This window comes from Lactuca saligna, chromosome 1, assembly GCF_052625555.1.
Source record: "Lactuca saligna cultivar CGN05327 chromosome 1, ASM5262555v1, whole genome shotgun sequence".
Lineage (NCBI taxonomy): Eukaryota > Viridiplantae > Streptophyta > Magnoliopsida > Asterales > Asteraceae > Lactuca > Lactuca saligna.
In genome coordinates, this window is record NC_136417.1 from 64674385 (window position 1) to 64693537 (window position 19153).

Here is a 19153-nt window from a genome sequence, read left to right on the forward strand (position 1 = left end):
TATCACAGAGGTAAGAGATGTATTATTTGATAAAAAAAACGGTTTTCATCCATACATGATGTAACACCCAAAGTTTTAAAGGCCAAGCAAGGAAAGAAAAGCCCTAATTTAAGGGTAGACTCGGCAAGTCCAAGGAGGGACTCGGCGAGTCCGAGCGGGATCCGGGTCGAGGAGTAAGCGACCGACTCGGCGAGTCGGCCAAGGTGACTCGGCGAGTCTGGTCTGAATGAGGAAAACCCTAATCCCGGGAGTTGTATCCTATTTAAAGGGTGTTATGTCCCTCCCTCAGCCCCCATATCACCCTAGAGAGCCAGTGCACCCTTGAATTCGTGAGAGCTTCCATCATTTTGAGAGTTAAAGCTTGGAGGAAGGAACTTTGGGGAAAGGAACTTGAAGGGCAAGTAGGTTGCTTCAAGGAGGAGGTGTAGATCCGAGATCTACTTCAGTGGTGTTCATCTTGGAGGTAACAAGCTGCTATCTCCCCTCATTTGCACCTAGATCTTTGTGTGTGTTTTGGGTATTCTTGGCTTAAGAGTAACCTTTGAGCTAGAGGTTCAGATCTGAGGTTGCTACCTCAGATCCATGCTTATTTTGGTCTAGAATTCTGTAAAGTATCAGCCCTTGAGTGGATCATGGAGCCTTTTTGCCTTAAGCCCTAGTTTATAGCATATTTTGCCTAGATCTCCTTCTCTACACGTAAAGTTTGCAACTTTACGTGTGGAATAGGCTTGGGAAGGGTAGATCTACAGCTTGGAGTCCATGCATGACTCAAAAGTCCTCTGCATGTAAGGAGAACTGAAGGGACTCGGCGAGTCCTATGGGTGGACTCGGCGAGTAGCATGACGTTGTGGAGAAACTCAACGAGCGGGATGAACAACTCGTCGAGTCGTATAAAGATTGCCTTGTACTCGGCGAGTCTATTCTTGGACTCGGCGAGTCAGGTCGCGAAACCCCAAACCCTTCGAGTTGAGACTCGAATCAGTGAGTCGGGTGGAGACTCGGTGAGTTGGACAGGTGTGGACTCTGAAATCGGTAGACTCGGCGAGTCATGGACTGACTCGGCTAGTCGAGTAGCGAATGGAAGGAATCTGAACATTATGAACTCGACAAGTCAGTAGGGAGACTCGGCGAGTAGGTTTGACCTGGAAGGTTGACTTTGACCAGGACTTTGACCTTGGACCAGGGTGGACTTGGTTGTCTTTCGGGGTCAGTTAGACTCAGTGTTGCATTGATATTGGTAGTTCGGGGAGCAAGGGGAGCAGGAGTTCTGTGAGTTGTCGAGCAGCAACTAGTGAGATCATCAGCAAGTTCAGCCAGTGCAAGTGAGTTTCCCTTTGTGTGAATGGGTCTAAGGCCACAAATTCGGCCCATGTAGTTATGAGTAGAAGACCCGGGGGTTAGCCCTAGGCACAGTATGCTAGTATTATTTTCAGGACGAGGTCCAGTAATAGCGGGCGGGTGCCCAAGGAATTGTTTATATGATAGTTTATACTTGTTGTCTGTGTGATTCATGTATGTACCTGGTAGGGAGGTGAGTGTGGGCGAGGTCCCGTATCTCACCAATAGCAGAGTGTGGATGGGGTTCCATATCTCATTAGTAGAAGAATAGCGGCGAGGCCCAACCTAGAATAGGAGTGAGAGTGGGCTACGCGCGTACCTCACTACCATTACGAGCATGGATAGGGTCTCATGACTTATTAGTAGCAGGGCATGGGCGAGGCCCAGGATAGGCAAGGCCTTAGGACAGAACCACTTGCATGTGTTAGTTATGTGTTGTGAAATGTTTATGTGTTATTATTTGTTGGCGGGCGAGGCCCTGTGACAGGCGAGGCCTAAGTTAAACAGATCTGTATCCGAGTGGGGCTCAAAGCCAGGCGGGGCCTGGAGCGGCGGGTCCGTTGTAGTGGGCGAGGCCCGAGGTAGGGGCAAGGCACAAGATAGTGGGTGTGGCCTAGTATGTGCAGTATGTGGTTATGCATGGTATGTGGTAGGATGGCGAATTCACTAAGCTTCGTGCTTACGGTTTTCAGTTTTGGTTTCAGGTACTTCCGGTGGCGGAGGGAAGAGCTCGGGGTGATCGCATGGCACACACCATAGATTAGACAGCTTGGGAATGTTTACTCTGATAATGAACATGTGTTTTGAAAACTTATACTCATATTATGTTTTGGAATGATGACTTTACTTTAAGTAATGATTTATTAAAAGAAATTTTTGGTCTTAAATTTTGGGTCGTTACAAGTTGGTATCAGAGCCTTGGTTTGAGGGATTCGGATATGCTCTCGGGTGTGTCTGAACTCAAACTGAGGAACTGGTAAGGAAGTTTTCAAAATGGAAAGACAGTTTTGTAAAAAGAGTTCTGAGAAAGAAAATGGTTTTAGAAAAGTAAAAAGAATTCAGAAAGAAAAGAACATTGAAAAGAGAAAAGAGGTGTGGTGCATGCAATCAACCGAGCTCAAGTAAGTACCCCAAAATACCCATACAAGTTTATGGTTTGGTTATCAGTTAATAGAACAACATGCTAGATTAGGACTAAGGATCTATGGAGGATGCCTTATGTGCCTATTATATGTGCTTTTGATCTGCATGATAGTGCTGAATAGTCAGTAGTAGGATAGCCTGATTAGGTTATGCCTGAGTTTATGAGTTGTGTGCATGCTAGTTCAGATTCTTGCTATGTAGATATGATTGCTTGAGTATGTTATGGTTCGATTTTCCCTTGTCTGAATGCTGCTTGCTTTGTGCATTGTGGGATTCTAAGTGATGGGAGTTAGCCATTAGGTGGTTACGTCACGTCACATGTGATCAGGGTTGAATAATCTCAGAGTGTTGGATTTGGTCCTATTGCGCAGCTCTTGTTTGAGTCCAACCGTTGTAGGAACGAGTCTTTTACTTGAAGGATTATCTGAGCCTCGTTACATGTGATGGTATCCAGGTGATGGCTAATTGGCATTGCGAGGAGGCCTTCAGCAGCTGAGGAGTGGTTTGAGTTGAGTCAAAGGTTTCCCTAGGGTAAGCCTAGGATGAGGTAGTGCTGGGAGCAGTAGTAGTAGAAAAGGGACCTGGTGGAGTCAAAGCAGTTCTTGAGGAAAGTACGGATAGATGTGGAAGGTAGTATGGGCCCGTACTACTGAAAGCAGAGGATCCGTACTCGATTCGGGAAAGGCCGAGACAAGGTCGGGAACCTAGTAGTAAGTATGTTTGGTCTTGCGGCAGTGAGGAGTATTCTGATAATGGTTATGTTATATGTTTCAGTATGGTGACATTGCAAGAGGGACCAGCGGGCGGATCAGGCGCCAGAGAGGGATTGGGCTCAAGTTTAGGGGCCGAGCAGCTCGAGGAGCGGATGAGAGAGTTGATATTAGCCAAGGTGATGCGCAATATTGTAGCTCAGACTCCTGTGATCTTTGGCACAGTCAAGGAGGGTATATTGGAGATTTTGGATGAGAGGCTAGGAGCCTTCCGTACTGAGATGATGGACTTGCTGGGAGCGCGTACCTTGACATTTCGGGAGTTCAGGGCTTGTGGGGCACCAGATTATCATGGGGCTAGGGACCCCATTGCTAGCAGCAGATGGTTGGCTGATGTTGCCAATGCATTCCGTACGAGCCGGTGTCCTGAGGAGGACAAGGTCAGACTCGCTTCGTGTCTTCTGAAGGACAGAGCGAGGGATTGGTGGGAAGAGATTGGTCATGCTTTGGGTGATGACGCCGTGTTGGACCCGATGACTTGGAGTGATTTCTCAGCTAGGTTCAGAGCGGAGTTTTCGCTGATTATTGAGGTGCAACAGTTGGCCCGGGAGTTTCAGGATTTGACGCAGACTATTGAGACTGTGGCGGAGATCACCGCCAAGTTCAGAGAGAGCCCTTCTTGTTCCGCAGTATGTCGCGAATGAGGAGATGAAGAAGGCACGATATCATGAGATGCTGAGGGATGACATCAGGGAGTTCGTGAGTAGGTCCGGTTGTAAGACACTGGAAGATATGATTTCTCGGGCCAGGGAGAGGGAAATTGATTTGGAGCAGATCCAGAAGAGGAAGCCGGATGAGGTTCAGGTAGCCGCAAGTTCGGGCAAAAGGCCCAAGGGATCGGAGTCAAGATCGAGGGATCATCAGGACCGCAGTCGATGCGGAAAGTGTGGTAGGACGCACGGGGGCGCGTGCAGGAGTGGTAGTGGTGGTGAGTCTGGCTGCTTCAGGTGCGGTCGGACTGGTCATTTTAGCAGAGATTGTACTGTTACCATCACCCAGGGATCAGACTTGATATGTTTTCACTGCAATCAGCGGGGCCACAAGAAGGCCCAGTGCCCCACTTTGCTTTCAGCCGGACGGGTGATGGCACCTGCCCCTGCAACTTTGAGGATCACAGACGGTCGTCAGGGCCGTGCGAAGGCGCCTGCGGTAGGAGGCAGGGCTTTTCAGATGGCTACTTTGGAGACGCGAGCAGCGCCGGACGTTGCAGGTATGCGACTTCCGTTTTCAGTTCTTTTATTTTGTGCATGATTATATTGTTATGGTTCTGCATCATTATCTGTATGAGTATTTTATTTTTGAGCAGATTGATTATGATCGACTTATATGCCATCTGCATACCTTGGATTTGGTTAGTAATTAAGGGATGGGTTCTATCGAAGAAGGTTACTTAGAGTGCAGTATCTGTAGCATGCCTTGGAGAGACTCGGTATGTCTCGCTAGTTCGGAGCCGTATAAGTTTTAGAATGGTCAGGTTAGACCCTTAGTTATGGTAAGCTTGGGATTCTTCAGCGGATTGATTATGGTATCAAGGATAGGGATTTCTCTTCATTGAGCATCGAGGCGTAAGCAAAACGATGTGGGGGAGAATCCTCCGAGTGTATAAGGGTAAGAGCACGCAAATCCAGATCGAGTATGTGATTTCTAAGAAGGGAAGGAGGTAGTTCAGCGTTTGACGGATTGAGTAGTTCAGGGTTGGGAGTTTGAGAAACTCCCCATCAGTCTGTGTGTGTAAAGGGTAATGGTGAGTATGTGGTTCGGATTCAGGTTGAAGGGTCGCCTGTAGGACTCGTGTAAGTCGGAATGGAGATCTTGAGGTCAAATAGCGGGAGATGTTTTCGTGTTAGCAGTCAGTGGGAGGAGCAGCATGTAGAGCATGGATGAGCAGCGGGAGAGCCTCAGTTTTCTTCAGCAGCAGTCAGTGGTGGAAAGTGATGTAAGACTACGGGGCAGCCGTAGCATTCCGTAGTAGCTTCGTTGGCGGAGTCGGGGCGAGGCCCTTATCTCCTAGCTTTCAGATAGGGATCGGGATTGGGGAATGGATGAGAATGGTGAAGAGTTGCCGGTATAGCCCTTGAGGGATGAGACCTTGGGAGAGGCCGCTCTAGGATGTATTCGGGTGTGACCCGTGGGCGAGGCCCATATGAGAATAGCAGTATAGGTGAGACCTGAGAGCAGGGTTGCTCAGTAGTATGGTTGGGTGGGACCTGTGGGCGAGGCCTATGAGTTTTAGCAGCGCAGATGGGACATGGTAAGGATCTTAGTGTCTAGATAGGGGGTCGGGGATCCCAAAACATTGTAGTGCCAGCATCGTAGAATAGATTGAGCAGTATAGGTGGCGGAAGTATCTTCGAATGTCGCTGGGAGCGACTAGTGGTTGTGCTGGGTCAGTAATCGGTGAGATTCGATAATCCAGATATTGATAGGTTGGTAGGGACCAAGATGGTCTCAGTTCATCCGGAAGCCACATAAGGAATAGCAGGATTTCTAGTCAGTAGCAGTGCGGGGATGCAGAGTATGGTGGAATTCAGTTAGTCGATCGTGGGGTGCGCGGCACCGAATGATAGTAGAAAGAATGCCAAGTGGATACTAGCAATGATGACCCATACAGAGTAGCGGGAGTAATAGATTGGCTGAAGACAGGGTCTTCCCAGTGGCAGAGGAGATAAATGGTTATGGAGCGTTGCCTTGGGAAGGCAAGGAAATCACGCAAGGAAAGAAGGGGTGAACCCCTATGTTGCAGTACTCGGAGAATACCAGAAAGATTGTCGGTTGAGTAAGTTGCGTTTCCAGGATGTTCAGGTTCAGGATGCACCCGAGATTATTATCTGTAAGGATTGACGTTAGTCCGAATGACTGATTGGAAGGCCAACAAAGTTAGGCAACTGGTGTTAGAATGAATGGTGGGGTATTGGAGGCAGATCGCAGGCAGTAAAGTATAGTAAACTTCGAGGACGAAGTTTAGTTTAAGTGGGGGAGAGTTGTAACACCCAAAGTTTTAAAGGCCAAGAAAGGAAAGAAAAGCCCTAATTTAAGGGTAGACTCGGCGAGTCCAAGGAGGGACTCGGCGAGTCCGAGCGGGATCCGGGTCGAGGAGTAAGCGACCGACTCGGCGAGTCGACCAAGGTGACTCGGCGAGTCTGGTCTGAACGAGGAAAACCCTAATCCCGGGAGTTGTATCCTATTTAAAGGGTGTTATGTCCCTCCCTCAGCCCCCATATCACCCTAGAGAGCCAGTGCACCCTTGAATTCGTGAGAGCTTCCATCATTTTGAGAGTTAAAGCTTGGAGGAAGGAACTTTGGGGAAAGGAACTTGAAGGGCAAGTAGGTTGCTTCAAGGAGGAGGTGTAGATCCGAGATCTACTTCAGTGGTGTTCATCTTGGAGGTAACAAGCTGCTATCTCCCCTCATTTGAACCTAGATCTTTGTGTGTGTTTTGGGTATTCTTGGCTTAAGAGTAACCTTTGAGCTAGAGGTTCAGATCCGAGGTTGCTACCTCAGATCCATGCTTATTTTGGTCTAGAATTCCGTAAAGTATCAGCCCTTGAGTGGATCATGGAGCCTTTTTTCCTTAAGCCCTAGTTTATAGCATATTTTGGCTAGATATCCTTCTCTACACGTAAAGTTTGCTACTTTACGTGTTATATAGGCTTGGGAAGGGTAGATCTACAGCTTGGAGTCCATGCATGACTCAAAAGTCCTCTGTTTGTAAGGAGAACTGAAGGGACTCAGCGAGTCCTATGGGTGGACTCGACGAGTAGCATGAAGTTGTGGAGAAACTCGACGAACGGGATGAACAACTCGTCGAGTCGTATAAAGATTGCCTTGTACTCGGCGAGTCTGTTCTTGGACTCGGCGAGTCAGGTCGCGAAACCCCAAACCCTTCGAGTTGAGACTCGAATCAGTGAGTCGGGTGGAGACTCAGTGAGTTGGACAGGTCAGGACTCTGAAATCGGTAGACTCGGCGAGTCATGGACTGACTTGGCGAGTCGAGTCGCGAATGGAAGGAATCTGAACATTATGAACTCAGCGAGTCAGTAGGGAGACTCGGCGAGTAGGGTTGACCTGGAAGGTTGACTTTGACCAGGACTTTGACCTTGGACCAGGGTGGACTTGGTTGTCTTCCGGGGTCAGTTAGACTCAGTGTTGCATTGATATTGGTAGTTCGGGGAGCAAGGGGAGCAGGAGTTCTGTGAGTTGTCGAGCAGCAACTAGTGAGATCATCAGCAAGTTCAGCCAGTGCAGGTGAGTTTCCCTTTGTGTGAATGGGTCTAAGGCCACAATGCCGGCCCATGTAGTTATGAGTAGAAGACCCGGGGGTTAACCCTAGGCACAGTATGCTAGTATTATTTTCAGGACGAGGTCCAGTAATAGCGGGCGGGTGCCCAAGGAATTGTTTATATGATAGTTTATACTTGTTGTCTGTGTGATACATGTATGTGCCTGGTAGGGAGGTGAGCGTGGGCGAGGTCCCGTATCTCTCCAATAGCAGAGTGTGGATGGGGTTCCATATCTCATTAGTAGAAGAATAGGGGCGAGGCCCAAACTAGAATAGGAGTGAGAGTGGGCTAGGCCCGTACCTCACTACCATTAGGAGCGTGGACAGGGTCCCATGACTCATCAGTAGCAGGGCATGGGCGAGGCCCAGGATAGGCGAGGCCTTAGGACATAACCAATTGCATGTGTTAGTTATGTGTTGTGAAATGTTTATGCGTTATTATTTGTTAGCGGGCGAGGCCCTGTAACAGACGAGGCCTAAGTAAAACAGATCTGTATCCGAGCGGGGCTCGAAGCCAGGCGGGGCCTGGAGCGGCGGGGCCGTTGTAGCGGGCGAGGCCCGAGGTAGTGGGCGAGGCCCAAGATAGTGGGCGTGGCCGAGTATGTGCAGTATGTGGTTATGCATGGTATGTGGTAGGGTGGGAACTCACTAAGCTTCGTGCTTTCGGTTTTCAGTTTTGGTTTCAGGTACTTCCGGTTGCGGAGGGAAGAGCTCGGGGTGATCGCATGGCACACACCATAGATTAGACAGCTTGGGAATGTTTACTCTGATAATGAACATGTGTTTTGAAAACTTATACTCATATTATGTTTTGGAATGATGACTTTAATTTAAGTAATGATTTATTAAAAGAAATTTTTGGTCTTAAATTTTGGGTCGTTACACATGAGCCGAAGGATATGGCTCCTAGTTCTAGTGGGACTAACAAGGAATTTGAAGTTATATGTAACTCTAATGTAACACCCCGATTCTCAGTATATGACTTTGTTTAATTAATATTTATTTATTTAGTCTCATTATATTTTGTTTTTGATGAAAAGATTTATTTTGGGTAAGAAGTAGATGAAACTTGCTAGAAAAATGGCTTTTAGGGCAATAACTACCATTATGTCTTTCCTTAGGGGCTAAATCATAAAATATGGGAAAATTCCATAATTTTGAATCTACTAGAGGGCTGATCGACCCTCTCCCTAATTATCTGGTACCTGGATCCGATCCTTACAAACAAAAAATATGTGATGTGTGTATATGTGTGGTGAAGTGTACCTCAAAAAGGAAGAGCAAGAATAAAGTTTTTTTCCGCCGACTATGAGAAGAAGGGGGGGGGGGGGGGGGGAGGGGGGGTGAAGGAGATGACGATTCAAGGAGAAAGGAGGAACTAGTGGTGGCAATCTTTGAGTCACGTAAGTTGCTTAAAAAATTCTTCTCTTATTTTTTTACCTTGGTTTGATTCCACTATCATCACAACCATAAACTACCAAGCCATCGACCATGGCCACCAATGTAGCATCCTAAAATTTAACACTGTTATGAAATTAATAAAATAATAAAAGAAAAATGATTTATTTAGTGAAATCATAAAGGGATAATTATTTCATTAGTTGATATAAAGTTTAGAAGGTTAGAAGTGGAAATTATACCATCTTAAAACTTAAGGGGGCATTTGTGACAATTGGGTAAGACTTAGGGTTGACTAAATATTTGACCAACTTGATAACTTGGATTAAGTTTGTGAAGATTAGGATGGAGAGGGACCATTTTAGAAGTTATTTGAAGCTTCTAAGTTAGTTTGGAGTTATTTTGAAAAAGGTTGTGCATGGAGGGACCAAATGTAACGCCCATAAGATAAGGTTAGCTAATTAAAGAATAAATGAGATAATTATTAGTTGCAATGATAACTAGATATCATCAAAAAAGTATTATTTATGGTAAATAATCTAAACGAAAGTCGTAGTAGTCGTTACACTGAGAGCGTATATATAGAGAATGTCCCAATCTGACTTCATAAGAGGAAGTTAGGATTTTTAGAAATTTTAGCGTAGCCGTATACGGCTCAGAAACCGAAGTAGAAATCGGTTGATTGTTAGGAAAAACAATCTAAACGAGGGTTGAAGATCTCGTCCAGATGGTTCTGTTGATATAAAGACAGTTGAGAACGGATATTATATGAGGGAACTATTAATTTTTAACAGACTTTAACAGTCTAAGTTAAAAAAAATGGCTTTAAAAATAAAGTCAAATTTTGTTGACGTAGTCTAAACAAAAGTTGTAGATCATGTTGAGAGTTTTCTAGGGATATAAAGAATTTCGAAAAGATAGCTGATATGAAGAAGATACGATTTTCATAAATTTTCCATGCAGCGCCACGCGCAGGAGGGTTGCACGGTGCGCACCTTCTAAAAGGTGGGGCGTGTACCACCATATTTCTGAGACGTGGCAGAAAAATGGGAGGTGTGATGTTTCAGGTTTGTGCGGCGCGCAGTTGTACTATAAATAGAAAAATGGGAGGTGCGTGTACCACCATCCTCGTCCCTTTTTTTTTTCTCTCTCTCTCTCTCTCTCTATCTCTCTCTCTCTCTCACATTCTCTTTAATTCTCCGATTTTAGCCCATTTCCCTTAGTTTTAGCCTTCGGCGAAGCCCTGCGATCCCTGAAGAAGTAGTAGCGAGCGAGTAGAAGCTCTACTAGTTCAATTTACTAACTTTCTCGGGAAGAACCTCTATAAGTTAAGCTACACTCGAGTCTTTTCTGTGTTACTTATATTTTATAGTAATAAGTCGTTATTATGAACCTATCAATAAGATTTATCAGTAATTCCATGTCGTTATACAGATTGATCTACTTACGGAAGAGGTGTTTAGAATGGTCATGTTCGCTTGGTTTTTGGATATAAAAAAAAACTATTATGCTGAAATGATCCTACCACCCAGTTGTCCTTCCTGGCTGATCCTTACTTGATAGATCTTGATGTAGACATCGAGATTAGTGAGGATGTAAACTATTCTTCTTCTCGAGGATCATTAGACTAAAACTCTATAGTAATTATACATAGGTCACATCAAGGAGTATCTGAGGTGTTAGACGAAGCTCGACCCAAATAATCAGTCTCCCATTTTATCAAGTGAGTGCATAGTCCCTTTCATGAAGATGATTTAATACAAGTATTAATTAAAATATTATATATATATATATATATATATATATATATATATATATATACACTACAAGAAAAGTGTTTATTAGTGACCAGTTTTTTAGTGACAATCCAAAATCTGGTTACTAACAAGATCATTTAATCACCACATCTTAAGTCGTCACTGAGATTTCATAATGTTCTAAATTTAATGACCAATACTCTTATAGTGGTCACCAACTGGTCACTAAAATGTATAATAAAAGTAAATTTTGTAGTCACTCCATTAAAAGCTTAATAACCAAAATTAGTGGTCACTGAATTGGAGAGTGAATGACCAAAATAGTGGTCACCGGTTATTTTCATAATTGAAAAATTAGTGACCATAAGTAATTGTCACTAAAAGTTAAACAAACAAAGTCATAAGTAATAAAAATCAATTTTCATTTAAATAATATTTTATCACGGAAAGGGTTCCTGTGGTATAATATTATAACGAAAATGGTCTTAACTAATTCATTTTATAAGAAATATTATTGAATTCTATTCAAGTCATTGATTTCAAACATAGACAATATATATTACTGTTATTCAAGAAACGCCCCTGTACAAATGCTTGTCACATAAATAGTCCCTAATTGCTGGTGTATAAAACATAGTTATGGAAATACACATCTATTTTATCACCTTTATTAGTTGGTTCATAATTGAAAACATTAAAAATAATAGGAACATTTTGGTGTAAAAATCAATTCATAAACACCATTTTCAACCAGTGAAACAAAAACTTACAAGATTCACTGTTACAGTTCTTACATTTTCTTCTTTCTCCCTTCGCGACTTCTGATACGAGAGTTTGCACCTAATTGCATCGTATGACATCGCCTCACTGTTTCGACCTAATTGCATCACATCGCATCACTATTTCGACCTAATTTCATTGCATCGCCGTATCAACCTGATCGGACATGAAAGGATTCACACTGATACGTACACCGTAGTCATATCCCCATTCATCTCTCTTTTTCCGTTCATCGCATTTACCATTTCTGGTCATTGCGTTTCTGGTATCCCTCTTTCTCTCTCTCTCTCTCTCTCTCTCTCTCTCTCTCTCTCTCTCTCTCTTCCCCCCATTTAGTGTATTTCTATGACTCCGATTTTATTCGGTTAATTCTGATTTTTTTTCTTTCTAAGTGGTTGTGAATTTCTCTGATTTGTCTTTTGACAATGAATTTATTTGTTCTATGCTAGCTCCTCCCGTAGTTTATTCTTTAATCAGATAAGGAAAACGATTGTAAAGGCTTCCCAGTTCATTCTCTTAACAATGCCACTAATTTGACTTGACCTACAGTCTCCTAGATAAGCAAAGGAATAAAGCTTTACTCATTTTCTTCCAAACATATTTAAGTAACCTTGAACCAACTCAAGTATTATTACAATTTCTACGTACCTAAATAGTTCCTTAAGCTATCAAACTTGTGATGTATCCAATTAAGAACGTGATCTATTTAGGTCACATACAAAAGCTCAAACTGTTATGATTTGGGTAACCAAAATTTGCCAGTTTGGGTATATTACCTCTGTGTATTTAGTTCTTAACTTTGTAAACTAAACTGTTTTTGGAAATCTGTTTTGGTGGTTGTTGTCCTAACTCTGATTGTTATATTGATTACTAATTCTTTTATATATTATTCTATTAACATGTCATTATTCTGAAAACCATTGTTTCCTCTATCTTTAGACCAACATGAATCTTAAAGAAAGCATACTTACTTTTGGATACAGAAAGAGCTGATGACTCTTTGGGCTGCAATTTTCAAATAACAGGCTAATAAATAACTAGGTGACTTTTGAATCCAAATTGACCTTTTTTCATATAAATAGACTAGAATTTCCTCCTCTAATAAAAATGGAATAAAAATCATTAAAACACAATACAAAAGAATCTGAGCGATTAGTTACTCATCTTAAATGGCTTGGACATGTTTTGTTGAGCATCATTTTCCACAAATCTTTTGGTTAACTGTTCATTCCCCACCATTAACCTTATAACCTCAGGTTCAATATGTGTATGATTTAAAAGGTGAATTAAATCAGCTTTATCTTCCTCTTCACCTTTCTCAACCATGGTATTGACTAAAGGCTATAAGTTGCTGCAAAATTTGGTAAATAAAAAGGACTTCATTGTTTTCTCAATTTGTTTACTTTCTGTTGGGCTTTAATCAGGGGTAGTTATGTCATTTTTACTACATTGCTCGCATATTGACTCTTGTAGGGTTGAAAGAATATATGATGCCATTCGAGGAAGTATAGTGAAAAGAGACATCTACCTTGACTTTCAATTGAAAAAAACTCTCACTTGTTATGTAATAAGTTACTGCTCTTACATGAATTCTGGTATGTATTTGTTCTTTTTAATCAATTTATGGTTTTTCTCTTTCTTTTTCTTTTTACTGTAATAATGTGGTTTTAAGTTTAACTGTATATTCACAGAAAGAAGTTGGAAGCCCTGAACTGGAGAATGGTGCTGTTAATGTTGCTCTAGATCTTTATGATGTCATTCCATTCCATTGTCTATTCCAAATTTCCATTCCATCATTTTCTCATACACCTTTAAACTCTTTACACGTTGTCTACTGTAAGGTCGGAATGGCAAGAGTAGGCTTAATGGTTTCAAATATTCTTTTATATCTCGAGGTAACATCAATTGTTCAATTTACTAAACTACCCCTGATACAAACTCTATATTAAGTGTCACTTCTTCTTGCAGCATTTCCCTACCGCTGAAGAGTCTGTATCATATTATAACCAAAAAGTATGTTGATGGAAAAGGATTTGTTCCCCCAAGTCAAATAGTAAATCATTTTATTATTTTACGATATTTTTAATTTCATTTATATAATGATTTTTTTCACAAAAAAGACGAACAACTTTTGGTACTTAGGTTTTCCACATGGAAAGAAATAGCAACATGCTTTCATTTATGTGTATTACAACATTGTACCTTCATTATTGTTCTTATACAGACATCATAATTTATAAAGACACAATTATAGCATGTGTTTATCTTATTAAGACCTTATACATTAAAATTACCACATAAACTTGCTTTGTATTGGGATAAGATTGCTATAAATTTATTTATTTTAATAAACAAATGTATAAAATTTCATTGCTACTTCTTGCAATTAACCATTTCTAATATCATATTCTTGCAGGCTGTGGGATAGCTTTTTCCAAGTTTAGACGAGATGCTTCAATCACACGTTAGTAAGATCCATATTTACTTTATAGTTAATATTTTTTTTTCTTGTATTTCAATTTACTAATTCTATTACAAATATTGTAAATCCTATAAATAGCAACTCACTTTTGTTACATGTTTATTATAGTATCCTACTTTAATTCCTTTCTATTGACAACATTGCAGGTCTGAACTCAGCGGTGACCAGCAGGTCCAACACCGCCAACTCCAAAATCGGTAGTGAAATTGTATGTCTAACTAAATACCTACTCATTTTTCTATAGCTTTTTTACAACCAATTTCTTTCTAATTACTTAATTTTCAATTTGAAATTGATATACTGAAGTTAGCTTTTATTATATAGAATGGTGGAATAAAAAGAAATGAAAGTAAAATAGTTAAAAAGAAGACCTTTTTTAGTGATGTAATTTACTGATAACTAAGTTTTGTGAAACAGGATGCACTTGATGTGTTTCTTCAACTTCCTCATAAGCAATATAACACAGGCTGGGTTCTCTTTCAGGTAAATTAATGTTTATATATATATATATATATATATATATATATATATATATATATATATATATATATATATATATATAAAAGCATTCTTTTATAAAATTTAGAATTAATGAATATCTAGTATTTTGTTCCATGTTTTTTTTTTCTGTAAATATATTTTACGTTGATATTAACGGAAATCTCAATTTGGGGGGTATTTTGGTAATTTTAACCACAGGTGGGAAAAGCTCATTTTGAATTGGTTGATTATCTAGAAGCTGAGCGTGCCTTTAGCAATGCCAGATTGGTTTCTCCTTATAGCTTAGATATGTAAGTTCCTATTGGTATTATAACACTATAACTAAACCCCCAGAGGATAAAATAGTAATTTTACATAATCTTTGGTCTCGTATGTTGTAGCACCTCAAGGAGGATATGTGGTTAAGTTATTTGTCACAAGAGCTAATATCAACGGATCGCTTAGCCCCTCAATCATGGTAACCATTTAAAAAAAAATATAAGTGGTTGAGTTATCTCTTCTATAAGGACATATTTTTTATATTTTATTTAGTTTTTTTTTTAATGTAAATGTGGTAGGTGTGCAATGGGAAATTGCTTTAGTATGCAAAAAGACCATGAAATAGTATCTTAATCTTTTTTGAGCAAATGATCGTTTTACCCTTCTATTTATAAACAATGCTTACCAACAAAAGAAACAATATCCTACCATCCTTCGAGTATATGACCATTTTACCCTTCTATTTAATGAATGACCATTTGACCATTCTATATGGTAAATGATTATTTTATCATTGTATTTTGTAGGAGTCTGAAAAGTATTCCATAAGGATGCCCAACAAATGGAACTTTTCATTTGATTCCATTTATAATTTAGGTGGGAAATCATCTGTTCTTATATGAAGATTTATTTGATTATTGTTGTTGTATTATAAACATTTATAGCATGTGGCTTATCTTTTGTCTAATTGGATATTATTATATTTCATTTTGAAAATAACATTTAATATTTCAATAATTTCATAATTATTAACCCTTTTTTTTTTGTCTAAAAGGCTAAATCAGTGACGACCTGGTATAGTCACTAATTAGATAAACCAGTGACCACTTTCTATGGTCACTAATCGGATAAAACAGTGACAACTTCTATTAGTCACTAAGTAGATAAAATAGTGACGACTTTCATTGATTAGTGACAACATTTAGTGACGCAGCGGGTCGTCATAGATTTAGTGACGACTATATTTTAGTCACTGTTTAGTGACCATATTTATACCTGGTCACTAAAGTTTTGTGACAGACCTATAGTGACGAAAAGTGACTACCGAAATTTTGGTCACTAAATCATTTAATGATGCCACATTCTATTGTTAGTGACCATTTCGTTTTGGTCACTAATTGACATATTTTATATATATATATATATATATATATATATATATATATATATATATATATATATATATATATATAACTATGTGCAAACCAAATAGGTTCTATTAGATTTTAGGATTAAATTATAACATCATATAATAGTATTAAGGTAGCTTTGTTGAGACCATAAAGAACTAATTAACTAAAATATGTCTCAAAACTATATGCTAACAATGTATTTTTATTTCGTTAGCGAAGATAATTTTCATATTTGGTATAAGTTATATGCGTATTCTGAATATTATATATTCATCTATTAATTAAAATGCAATTACATGACATTATTTGAAGTGAAATTAAGGCCGGTACAAACTAAAGAGACACATACAGTCATATATGTCTAACAATAATACAATGCTCTCGATATTTATTATAAATTTAGATATATATGCTTCCAGTCTTCCAAACATGCATAAGAATCTCCGCGTCACTCCACCCTACAGAAATATATGTCAAACCACGTCAATACAGTTTTATGCGTGTTCATGCAAAAATAAACGAAAATTGATAAAATACAAATATAAAAATATATTTTAACATACGTGGAACAGTCTGTGCTTGGACTGATCTTATAAGGAAGGTTGACACCACAGTCGCTGGGAAGGCTGGCAGCGTTAGAGAGATTGATGCCGGAGTTGGATGAGTAAAAACTCTTCAAGCAGTTACATGCAGTCTGACGAGCAGAGGCTGAATTTGCAGCGCTATTGAGTGCGTCAACCCCACTGCAACATGCCGATGACACAGCACCGCCATTTGTTAAGTAGCCATAGCATGGCGATAAGTCACTAACCACCTGATCACAGGTAATAGCCTGAGCGTAGGTTTCCGCCACCACCATGCATGTAACGACTACACATAAGACCATCATTACCATTCTAGCCATTTTTCAAGAATCCGAGTACTGAAAAAGAAACTTGTGTTTTCCTTTCTATGTGATTTCAATGGTTGCTGGTGCAAGAAAATGTTGTGCAAGGTGACGATATATATAGGCGTTCTTGCCCATTAATTCCTATGCTTGTATGAAGAGATTGGTTCGTTGGAAAAGCTGGGTTCATATTAATTGAACCTACATCGATTTTTTATCTGTAATATTCTTCACCATTGAATTGTAATAACTTCATTTGAGTTAATAATAATAATAATAATAATAATAATAATAATAATAATAATAATAATGTAGCCTGATTTAGTTGAATCGCAAACAACCCTACAGCCTCCGCTCTCCTAGATAGCTAGATCATCAATTTTTTGTATATCAATCTTCCGTCATTACCAATTCATTGGTACATAATTGATCGTGTAACTATATGAAATAATCAATTGAATATAGTAAAAATGGCCCATTAAGTAATTTATTTGTTTGATGTCTTCTGATTGAAATCTACGTGTAAAAGATTTGTAGATATATACAAGCAATCAACGATGTGAGATTTAACACGTTATAATATATACCAAAAAATGAAAGAGTGAAATGTATTCGAGAGCAGATGTGCTAAAAGTACCATGGCGTATAATTATTGTATTTTCTTAAATGATTGTTATATTTAAAAACCCTAATTTCCACCTACCACCTATAGTAATTTCGTCTGGTTTACTTAACGCCACGTAGTTACCTCTTAAAAGTTATGATAAATATCAACATCAATTCAAAAATATTCATGTTCTGTGCAGATAGGCTCCACCTTCTGGAATTCTGAGTCATGCTCCCCTCCTCTAGCTTCCCGACGTGTTGTCCTCCCATCTCTATTCATCCGCGACTTTCATTGTACATATCATACCCCACTCCCATATGTTCCTAAATTATTGAAACAATTGGTGCCGATCAACCATTCTTTTGATTCCAATTAAAACCTCTCTATGGTTCCAATCACTGCTTCCTTTTTTTTGTTGGTAGTTTCCATTTCTTATGTTTATTCAAGTCTCTTCTTCCCCTAAATCTATTGCAGATGTTGTTAAGGCAATTTATTTCAATAAAAAAGAAGATTATGAAGTTTGTGCAGTCTTCATATAAATTTGGAAAGAAATGGAATATTAAAAAGAAAAAATAGAATTCTCAACGAAATGATGAAATCTACGATGTCATATTCGGGGTTGACTGATGGATTATGGGAAGAAGCTGTGTTAACAACTATCTATATATTTCTTAGTGTTTCAAAAAAACGAAAAAGAAAATAATTCCACCTGAACTTTCGTATAAAAAAGCAAACTTTACTGAACCCAAAATGAAAATGTTGGGTGAAAGAGACATTAATTGTATCATCATTGGTTATACTAAGATTCCAAGACATATATGTTCTTTGTTTTATAATCTAATGATTATATTTTAGTTAATTCTATCACAGAGGTAAGAGATGTATTATTTGATAAAAAAAAACCGGTTTTCATCCATACATGATGTAACACCCAAAGTTTTAAAGGCCAAACAAGGAAAGAAAAGCCCTAATTTAAGGGTAGACACGGCGAGTCCAAGGAGGGACTCGGCGAGTCCGAGCGGGATCCGGGTCGAGCAGTAAGCGACCGACTCGGCGAGTCGGCCAAGGTGACTCGGCGAGTCTGGTCTGAACGAGGAAAACCCTAATCCCGGGAGTTGTATCCTATTTAAAGGGTGTTATGTCCCTCCCTCAGCCCCCATATCACCCTAGAGAGCCAGTGCACCCTTGAATTCGTGAGAGCTTCCATCATTTTGAGAGTTAAAGCTTGGAGGAAGGAACTTTGGGGAAATGAACTTGAAGGGCAAGTAGGTTGCTTCAAGGAGGAGGTGTAGATCCGAGATCTACTTCAATGGTGTTCATCTTGGAGGTAACAAGCTGCTATCTCCCCTCATTTGCACCTAGATCTTTGTGTGTGTTTTGGGCATTCTTGGCTTAAGAGTAACCTTTGAGCTAGAGGTTCAGATCTGAGGTTGCTACCTCAGATCCATGCTTATTTTGGTCTAGAATTCTGTAAAGTATCAGCCCTTGAGTGGATTATGGAGCCTTTTTGCCTTAAGCCCTAGTTTATAGCATATTTTGCCTAGATCTCCTTCTCTACACGTAAAGTTTGCTACTTTACGTGTGGAATAGGCTTGGGAAGGGTAGATCTACAGCTTGGAGTCCATGCATGACTCAAAAGTCCTCTGCATGTAAGGAGAACTGAAGGGACTCGGCGAGTAGCATGACGTTGTGGAGAAACTCGACGAGCGGGATGAACAACTCGTCGAGTCGTATAAAGATTGCCTTGTACTCGGCGAGTCTGTTCTTGGACTCGGCGAGTCAGGTCGCGAAACCCCAAACCCTTCGAGTTGAGACTCGAAT

General features: G+C 40.1%; 1 protein-coding gene across 1 annotated transcript; it reads right to left on the reverse strand.

Annotated features, from left to right (window-relative positions):
• Positions 1-16287: 16287 nt before the first annotated feature.
• LOC145007366 (non-specific lipid-transfer protein-like) lies at positions 16288-16743 on the reverse strand. Its single transcript, XM_078966317.1, has 2 exons — positions 16403-16743; positions 16288-16297 (listed from the first exon to the last, which is right to left on the reverse strand). Exons 1-2 carry the CDS (start codon positions 16741-16743, stop codon positions 16288-16290), a joined length of 351 nt encoding a protein of 116 aa, XP_078822443.1.
• Between the last annotated feature and the right edge of the window lie 2410 nt (positions 16744-19153).